This window comes from Chroicocephalus ridibundus, chromosome 1 (assembly GCF_963924245.1).
Source record: "Chroicocephalus ridibundus chromosome 1, bChrRid1.1, whole genome shotgun sequence".
NCBI lineage: Eukaryota > Metazoa > Chordata > Aves > Charadriiformes > Laridae > Chroicocephalus > Chroicocephalus ridibundus.
In genome coordinates, this window is record NC_086284.1 from 121,359,046 (window position 1) to 121,369,037 (window position 9,992).

Below are 9,992 nucleotides of genomic sequence, written 5' to 3' on the forward strand. Positions count from 1 at the left end.
CAAAGTCTCACCTCTGTTCCTCAAGCTGACGCTAGCACTTGTGTGGCCAGCCTTCTTACAGAGCTGATCAGCCTGAAGGGTTTCTGGCAAGGAGTTAGTTTACACTGGGATCAGTCCCCCCTCCCTCTTATTCAGACTTCGCACAAGCATCAATGCCAACACAAGAAGGAAGCAAGAACAGGTACCCGAGTGGAGGAAGGTGACTGCCTCCACCACATCAGCTTGAAGCAGCAATGAAAACTATACCATTAGTCATGTTTATATTTAACACACTAAAGTAATAGCTGCCAGTTTAAAGTATAGTTCGGCCAACTACAAAACATTTAGTTCAATTACAGACTGTCATACCGAATGTTGAAAAGGTACCCATTAAGCCTTTAGGTAGGCTTTTGTCCTCACCTGAAGAGGAATGCAATTCTCAACACACATGAGGAAACTGCTTCTTCCAAATTTTAAATTCAGTTTGATTTTTATTTAGTATACATCAGTACCTGAAGAAGCCACAACTGTTTACTGGGAAAGATCATTCCAACACAGTGTTTGACTTTTTCCTTAAAAGAAATTATGTTAGAAATTTTGAAGAAGTGAACTTGAGATTCAGACTGTTCATAAAAATCGGTTCTGTGCATACCTGAATCTTCTTGTTTGCCCTCACCCACCCATAATTTCACGATTTTATTGTCTTCAACAAACATATCAAAACCAGAAGAACTGCTCCCATGCCATGGGGAACGCTTCCATTTTCACAACTTGTATTGTTGAAGCTATAAAATTAAAACAAAATTTGCAAACAATCCAAGCAAGCTGCAGAAAAAGTTTCCATCTCGTTTCACCTCTAATCACTTATAAATTAAAAAAAAAAAAAGTAAAAGTAAAAAAAAAGAATCAAGTTCTACAGTGGCAATAATTTCAGTTAAGTAGTAATTAAATTATTTATTTAATATCATTTGTCATTTTAACTGCCCAGTGTTAACAAACTGACTTCTAGTCAACATAATAAAGCAGCTCAGAGTAAACAAAATTCTTATTTTGAGAAAACATACAAAAATCACAACTTTTATATTAAAAACTCTGTTGTAAGTATATACAAAATAATTATCAAAGCATTTGGTTCATACAGCGCTGCTGTAAGTCATGAAATCAACCACTCGATCAAAGGGTCAGTGCTAGAAATGGATGCCCGGGCAACCATCTCAAATTTGTCTGCCTGGGGACACAGAACAACAGAAAGTTTGTCTGTATTCATTACAAAGTTGGAACCATAAGGTAAAGGTAAAAGGAAAGGAAGCTATTAACCCAAAGAGAGAGAGACTTACACGATGCTAAGTTCCCTGCATTGTCCCGTTAAACTACTACTATTGTTCAGTGACAGAATGTAATTTAGAGTATAAATGGCAGCAGTCTCCATTCACATTATTTTGTCTCTTCTCTCCAAAAACTCTTGAAGTGGCAGATAGTTTTCTTGTGACTTAGATGTCCATTTAGATACTCACCAATCCCAATTTCAAAAAGCCAGAACCGGTGACTTCCTGTTACAACTCAGAGAAGAGTCTAAACTGGTGACCTGAAGAGAAGTAACCTGCAGTTTGTGAACCTCAAGTCATCTAGCTCATTATATACTGCTGCCAACCTATATTTAAATGTAACCATGTTTTGTAACCAAGAATAACCAAACTAACTCCGTTCCTAACTACAGTACAAAATCTGAAGTAATACTGTCAAATATTTGTTAGCTCTTGGAAAGGTGCTCAAAAGCATCACCTTGATTAATACTTTAGACTCTCTATTTCAGTTTGTCATCCAGCAAACCCGACTCAAAAGAGAGACATCACATGGCTGCAACCATTTCAATATTCAGCTATGCACTACAAGTGGTGTATGTTCCCCCCCTCACCCAGTCGCTCAGTTGTGAAAGAACTGCTCAGAATTTCTGAGGGTCAAACACAGTCAGTTCTTTCCCATCATAGAACTCTTGCAGTTGGTTTGACTCATATTTTAGGGAGGGTTTTTCAATTTGCATCCCAGGCTCCAGAGCATTCTGTCCAACTATTTTAAGATTCACAGCTTTTATTTTCCAGGTGTTTTCCCGAACAGGACAGCTGATGAGTCCAAAAATTTGTTCAAAGATGCCCAGACAAGCGCTGTCTCTATGTACCGTGCCAGCCACTGCTACCAGTACTAACCCATGTCGAGACATGGCACATTTCAGTCCACTGGCATGCAAATTAGGGTTGAATAGAAGATATTCTTCTTTAACCAAGGAGAGCAGACGAAGGCTCACCATTTCTGCACCAACGTATTCTTCCACGTTTTTTTCTAATGTGTTGTAAGAGAACTTCATTTTAGCATTCTCCCAAAAATGCTGTGGTCCCCACCTTTCTTCAGATTTTACTCCCAAGGGATGTTGCGAATTCAGGAGTTCAAAGAACCACTGGCAGAATTCTTCTCCTAGATCATGAATGGCATCTTGTGGTGACTTCTGACTCTCTCCATGACTCTGCAATCAAGCACATTCTTTTCTTAGAACTATTTAGCCTTAACATGCGAGATCACCACTTAGAAGAACATAAAATCATGTAAATACTTATTTTAAGCATTCTAAGTCTTCTTCAAGTGTTCTGAGACAGAGTGCCTGAAGAAAAACAACAAAGTAAAATCTCGTTTATTTTTAAAATCATTATTATCTTACCTAGAGAATCAGAGTAGGTTCTTTGAATTACAGTTAGAATAGTCCTTCAGTTTTGTCTTGGTCTACAATTTATAAACAAAGAGGAAAATCCTGGTTCTACTGAAAAAGGGCAGGGAAGGATTTTTGAACAACTTCCATGAGATCACAATTCTCACACTGAGAGACAAAATTTTGCTAAGTAAAAAGTACCTGGGTTAGTAACTTTTCACTGGCCTTCACATTTCCAAAAGAAGATTACAGAAAAGCAAGAAGGATACAGACCCAACCTGAAAAGCTAATCTCATATTAAGGCGTATCAATTTACTAAAAAGCGCTTATAAATAAGCAATTATATTGACATGTTTTCCTGTTTCATGTTGCCTTCTGTCTCTTCTTTTTGGTACCTTTTAATTTGGTGAATTGTGTCAGTCTCTGCATCTTCGTATGATAAGAACAAATAGGACTTATTGAGAAGCCACCTTCTGAATATGCACGTCCTAATACATGGCACTGACAGAATACTTCTGATTTATGAGGGTATGTCAGTGGAATACGCTAATAAAATGCACAACTAATCCAGGAAGAACTGAAACTCAAAGAATTAATGTGTTCCAGAACTTTTTCTCCACTAGATCACGTGCCTGAACTTAGCCCTGTTTGGCAGTAAAACTGCCAAAAATCATCCAAAAGATGCTTGGTGACTTTCATGAGGGATGTTTGTAGTCTTCACCATATTTCTAATAGGAAAAGAGCACAAATCAAAGAAAACCATAACTTATGTTACCTTTGCTCCTCCAAAACTAGAAAAAAGTCATGAGGAATTTCAGTTACTTTTCTAGTTGTACAACTTACCACTTAAAACAGACTAAGACAATACGACATTGGGATAGGAGGGCTGCAGGGATTTTCACATAGCAGCATAGGCTTGCTCTAGGAATAAAGGCAATTCCATTCGGCCTGTCATGAAATCCTGCCTTCAGACTGTCATAAATCCTTTGTTCAACACTGAATCTGGTGAGAAAGTATTTTTAAGTAGTGAGACAAAGTAAACATTATTAGCAGACGGCTAGCCTTCAAAGAATAATTTGAGCAACCTGGTCTAGTGGGAGGTGTCCTTGCCTATGGCAGAGGGGTTGGAACATGATGATCTTTAAGGTCCCTTCCGACCTAAACCATTCTATGATTCTAATTTGAAAAGGCTCAGTCAAAGATTCTTGTCTTGTCTAGAAGCCTTGGAGAAAAATGGGTCAGTGAAAGAAAGCATGAAACTACTCAAAACACATCTTCCACAACTTCCTCATAGGTTATGGACAAGTCACTTGTACCCTTTTCTTCCTTGTTTTACAGAAAATTACACACACACTCCTAAAATACATCTAAGATGTAGAGGGATAAAAAATACTTCAAAAATATTAACATTTAATGATGGGTTGCTGAGACTGACAACAGAGTGGTGGGTATAAAGTTTTGAAGACAAATTCACAGTAAGTAGTAAAAGCAAGCACCAGTGAGGAATCAAGGGTCACGTTATTAAAACCGTATCAGAAGAGGGTGACAAACCACTCCATGTGTTGTATCACTAACTATGTACTGCAACAAAGTAAGCAATAAAAGCAATAAGAATTTTTTTTTTTAGAGACTATTATGGGTCAAGCTAAGAAAAAAAAAAAAATCTATTCCTTGCAGTTGAATTCTTGGTGTGTGTACAGCTACGTGTAAAAGAATAGTAGAATTTAAGCACAAACATTGAGGAAACAAGTTGCTTAGCAATTAGATATTTAAGACAGGTTTTTCAGTTGATTATAAAAGAAAAACATTTGGTCTAGAGGACGCTTCTTTCTAAAGGAAAGAACTCACTTGTAAAGTTGTAAAAGGCAACAACTGGATGCTCAACTAACAGTCCTGTGAGCCTATTTAGTTTGAACATACATAGCTTGTTTACCTTCTACTTTCTCTTACAATAGTAAGTTTTTTTACTTATGAAAAATCATCCAAACTTCCCAACGTAAAGATACATGACCTCCAACTGTAAGGTGACGCGTTCTTTGAACAAGAACTAAATATACAGTAGGGCTTCTCAGTATTTGCAATTTGACAGCAAGACTTCTAGAAGTAAATCAAACGTCAAGTTTGCAAACATAGAAGTCTCGTAAGTATTAAATTAAGTATGTTTTAAGTAATTATTAAGTAATTAAGTATGAAAAGTTTGGAGATTCCTATATAGAAATGCTGTGTTTGTTTCACAATAAACTGTAATTAATTTCTATTCTGTTATGTAGGTGCATGTTACCTATTTCTTCAAAAAGGTGAGGGTCACAAGAATTAAGAGAAAACAAAGGCAAAGAAAGATGTATGTGATAAATAAACCAGTTGAATTTCTCATTCTTTGTGAATGTGTTTTAAGTACTTTGGAGAATTTAATTTATTTACCTTCAGTCATAAAACTTCGCTATGGGGTAACACTTGGGAATTGATCTTGCAAAAGCAACTTTTTTTTTTTCCAAAGTATGCACGCACAAAACTTTTCAAAACAATTCTCAGATAAATCATAATTCTCACCAGTTAATCCCTGTCCGAAAGCTCAACGCAATAGGTTATCAACAGCTACAGAGCTCTAACAGTCCAGCTGGTGGGGCTGTTGCCCATTAGGTCTCAGAAGTACAAGACTTGAAGGAGCAAGGTGGCTACTTAGAACTACACGGTAAAGATCCAAGCCAAATAAAACGCTGAAAGTTCATTACACCATGAGGATTTGCTAAATATCAAAACTTTAAACTTCAAAATAACATGTAATTGACAAAACACATTTAGTTACACTGTGTTAAGTGTTACTGATAATATCAAGGGGAAAGAGGACATGGACCTGGCACTGCTACAAACTTCACAATTCAACAATACAAAAATTTGCTAAAATCCATTATGCACTCTAACTGCAAGAGGTAAGAAGGAAAACAGTTTACAGACAGTGCTAATTTGACTGCACTGCCTCTATGGGTAGATCAAGGCCACTTACAAAAAGGCAGTTTTCTCTCCATTTCCCCCCTCGACCGCAAGATTTTTAGACCACAGCCTGACAGACATTTTTGCCCTATGATCTACTATCAACAGCATCTCTTTGCTCTGCTCTGGGATGTGCCCTACCAATGGTATCATTAGTGCCTGGTGTGGCTGGAGAATGACGGAAATCCCAGATCTATACCAAAAGTTTAAGGAGATCTACCGCATTAAAAAAATCTGACGGGACTATGCAGGGTTTCTGTACCATTAACACTGGTTTTAGTTGTCCTTGAATCCACAGAATTATTTGTGAATACCCTTTATCTTACAGTACAACTTAAAAATCAAAAGCATGGCAAAGACCCCACACAGAGCTCAAATGTACTAATATACTTTACAAGACAGAGCAGAAGACTGTGCTCTGCAAGTGGTATGTTGTCACAGACACATTTAAATGATGTAATTTAAAAAAACAAAAACAAAACCACAACCAACACAAAAGCAAAACACCCAACCAAAACCAAACAAACCAAGAGTTAAAGAGATTTGGTACCTTCCTAAATACAGGTGAAAAGCTACATTTTGGATGTACATTCAAATATTTACACTGGTTGTCCTGCAAAAGCAATGCTAAGCATCCTCAGGTCTTTCAGAAAGCAGCACTCACCTCCGTGTGTTGTTTTCTTTCCCCTAAGGCATGTGTTGTGAGCTGCCCGCTCCAGTACTGTTTTACACGATCAATAAGTAGTTGTTTCTCAGAGGAAGGAGGCACTGGAATTCCTTGTGCTGCCAAATACTTAAAAATTATTTCTCGATAGACTTTTCTGCGTTTCAGAAGTTCTTCTACACTCTGGCTGTAAACCAAAATGGCATGAATGGCTTCTGCAAGTAAAGAAATTTCAGTTATCAGTTGCTTCTCTCATAATTAAAATCCAAACTTATGCCATTCTTAGACTCCAAACACAGTACAAGACAAGCCTAAATGAAATGCAGAGACTTAAAAGTTTGTTTGCAAACTGAAATCTGAACTAATCATATTAGACACAGAAGATACCCAAAGACTTGGGCACATGTTTAAAAAATGGCGCTGTTTTTACTGAAAATCTTGCTACCTTGTAATCCCTACTTCCAGTATAGATGACTGCTTGGAACTTATTATGTATTATTTGAGCTTGATGAAAAGGATGCAACTTTTTCTTCCAAATGAAATTACTAACATTCTTTGAGCATTTTCAAGCTGTTTAGAAACTTCAAGTGCTTCAACAAGTATAAAGATTCTTGTACAGAATGCATTTCACCTATACTTCCCGAAACACAGCTAGCCTTAACTTCAAAATAAGTTAATTTAACATAAAATCATTTAGGACTTCCTGCTTTGTGTCACCATACAGCACCTTCACTTAGCATAGGCTGAGCTTGGCTTCATTCTCCATTTGAAAAGCTCTGGGATACTTCAAAATAAGCCACCTGTCTTAGTGGAAGCAAGATTACACAAAGAAAGAACTAGACAAATCTTTTATGGTTCTTCCGAATATGGAATGTGAATCTTAATTTTTGTGTCAAACGGATAGTTCACATGATCTCTGAATGTGTCAGAGAACACACTGTTACTTTGAAGCATATGCAAGTTTTCAAATGTTTCCTGTGAACAGAAAATTGACAGAAATGCAGACAGAGAGATAACTAAGGTAATCTCTAATTCTTTATATGCTGAACAAGAATTCTAGTACCGGAAGTTGTTTGTGGTTTTTCAGACAACACACAGTAGTTTGTGAAAGTAAATTTCCATCTAGGTTCCTGAAGACTGATGGAAATGGAGTTAGATCTCTTTTATTTTCATGCTAATAGAATTACTATTCCCAGGTTCATAAGAAAACGCCATGCACCGTAGCACAATGATAGTGCACTGAAACGTAACGTTCAAAAAACTCAGCTACAAGGCTCTGTGGCAAAATTAGGAAACATGACAAAGTGAAACTCACTTTTAAAGTAGTTGTGGTGGCCAATTCTCACCTGAACTGAGGCTGGGTACTTAAAACGTTACCTATAAAAACTGTAAGATTAAACTAGAAGAGCCTAATAGCTGATGTTAAAAAAAATAATAACATAGAAGTGTCTAGGTTGGAGGGACCTTTAGCATCTTTTAATTTAACCGACACCATTGCAAAAGGTAAATAAAGAGAGCAAGAAGAAATACTACAGGCATAAGACCTTTTTAAGAAACGTGTTCGGCAAATCTTATAGGTCTGAGTTACATCACATGAAACATGTCCAAGGTTTTTGGATGCGTATATTTCAGGGTAATACACTAACTGTACTCAGGCAACTCACACACAAAATTAAGTTTTACAAAACAAATCTCAACATCTACAAAGTGATGGAGGATGGTCACACCTCAAAGTACTCCATTCTTCAAAGAAGGAATAGGACAAGTAACGGTTTTAAACTCGAAGAGAGGAGATTTAGATTAGATATTAGGAAGAAATTCTTTACTGTGAAGGTGGTGAGGCACTGGAACAGGTTGCCCAGAGAAGCTGTGGATGCCCCATCCCTGGAAGTGTTCCAGGCCAGGCTGGATGGGGCTTTGAGCAGCTTGGTCTAGTGGGAGGTGTCCCGGCCCATGGTAGGGGGGTTGGAACGAGGTAATCTTTAAGGTCCCTTCCAACCCACACCATTCTATGATTCTATGAAATAACTTCAATATTCGATTTCTGCTTTACCCTTTCAAAACCTGAAAGCAAATGTCATTAACACAAACAGCAAGAGCTACTTGACTTTTAAACGCGTTTTTAAACACCACCAGGGCATAGCAGGGGCACAGCAGCGCACGAAGCCCACCGCGGGGGGCGGGGGGGCGGGGAGGGCCTAAGAGAGCAAAAGAAGTGCTCCAGATCTGAAAACCTGCTACAAGCCACGAACAGCTGCAAGTTCCTTGCCCAGAGCAACCCCCGAGCTCCCGGCAGCCCAACCCCGGCGCCGCTGGATGTATGCCAGCCCACGGGAGGAGGCAGCTCCCAACAGCTACAACCGCTCACATGGAGCCCAGCCCCGCACCGGGCAGGACGCTGACAAACCCCCCAGGCAGCTCCAGCACACCGGCCCGGCCCGCCTCCCCCTCAGGCCCGGCTCGGCCCCAGCAGGGACGCCCCCGCAGCCCCCGGCCTCCCCTCCACGTCCGGCCCAGCTGCCTCCGGCGCTGCCGCCGGGCCCGCGGCCGGCCGGGGAAGCGCCGCACAGGGTCCGGCCGGCCGGCCGGGTAAGGGAAGGCCGGGGGCCGGCTCCAGCATCCCCACCGCGGGGCCGCGAAGGCGGCTGCAGCCTCCGCGCACCTTGGCGGTTCTCCGGGTGCACCAGGCGATTCGTGACGGTGTCCGTCAGCGCCATCAGCTCCTCGGTCTCCAGAAACTCCAGCAGCTGGCGACACCCGGCCTGCTCCCGCTCGCTCAGGCCCAAAGACGCCATCGCCCGGCCCGACGGAGCGGGAGCTGCAAGCGCCACCGCTTCCCGCAGCACAGCCCCTAGCAACGGCAGCTTCCCGTACGGCGCTCAAAGCGGTCCCCGCTGCCGCCGCCTACTGCCGCCGGCTGGAAACAGCGTCCGGCACTGAGGTTCCGCCGGGGAGCCGGCGCCACCTGCGGAAGGAGCGGGGAGGCCGGGCCGCCGGCTTCCCCTCGGCAGCGAGCGGGACCACCTCCGCGTGGTGGGCCCCGGACCCGGCCGGCTACTGTCCAAGGAGAGCAAGGGCCAGGGAGGGGAGGACCCGATGGCTGCAGCCCGGGCCACGGATGGAGGAAAGCCACAAGAAAGCGAACCCAAATGTACATATTACGTATATGAGGCGTTTATAATTAAGTATCACCCTGCGCTTCCATCAGATGGGGAATGTGTCATGCTAATTTTCTTCCCCCGCCCCCTAAGCCAGTGCAGTATAGATACACAGAGCCCCGACCCCGCCTGCCCTACACGGCCACCCCGGCAGCCTGGTGGCTTCCCCTCCTCACCCACAGGCCCAGCCGAGGACCAGAACAGAAGTGACCCTCCCCCAACCTTTAACGATGGTTTCTCATGGTGGACGCAGGGGCAAGGCGTCCTGTCTCGGTATTCCCGAGCAGCTCTCCTGGATCAGGGCCTACCCGGAGAGGGAGGCCCAGCACAACCAAGGCTCCCGGCAGCACAGCAGCCACCCTGGAATCCTCGGGAAGGGCTCAGGGTGCTGCTGAGGTCGGGCAGATGCACTCGGTCTTAACAGCCTTTGGATGTCTACTGATGGGCCTCAAGCTGTAGTAAGGTCTACAGTGGTCACTTCAGCTGGACTGACACATCTGTG

General features: G+C 42.0%; 1 protein-coding gene across 1 annotated transcript; it reads right to left on the reverse strand.

Moving 5' to 3' along the window:
• Window positions 1-870: 870 nt before the first annotated feature.
• C1H3orf38 (chromosome 1 C3orf38 homolog) lies at window positions 871-9,211 on the reverse strand. Its single transcript, XM_063348982.1, has 3 exons — window positions 8,995-9,211; window positions 6,333-6,547; window positions 871-2,497 (listed from the first exon to the last, which is right to left on the reverse strand). Exons 1-3 carry the CDS (start codon window positions 9,125-9,127, stop codon window positions 1,922-1,924), a joined length of 924 nt encoding a protein of 307 aa, XP_063205052.1. The 5' UTR covers window positions 9,128-9,211; the 3' UTR covers window positions 871-1,921.
• Between the last annotated feature and the right edge of the window lie 781 nt (window positions 9,212-9,992).

Excerpts from the sequence above, each read along its gene's own strand:
- C1H3orf38 (XM_063348982.1), bottom strand. The coding sequence starts at position 9,127 with ATGGCGTCTTTGGGCCTGAGCGAGCGGGAGCAGGCCGGGTGTCGCCAG. Across the intron at positions 6,548-8,994 it reads GCACCCGGAGAACCGCCAAG|AAGCCATTCATGCCATTTTG; the intron begins GTGCGCGGAGGC and ends CTTTACTTGCAG. Across the intron at positions 2,498-6,332 it reads AAAGAAAACAACACACGGAG|AGTCATGGAGAGAGTCAGAA; the intron begins GTGAGTGCTGCT and ends GCTTGATTGCAG.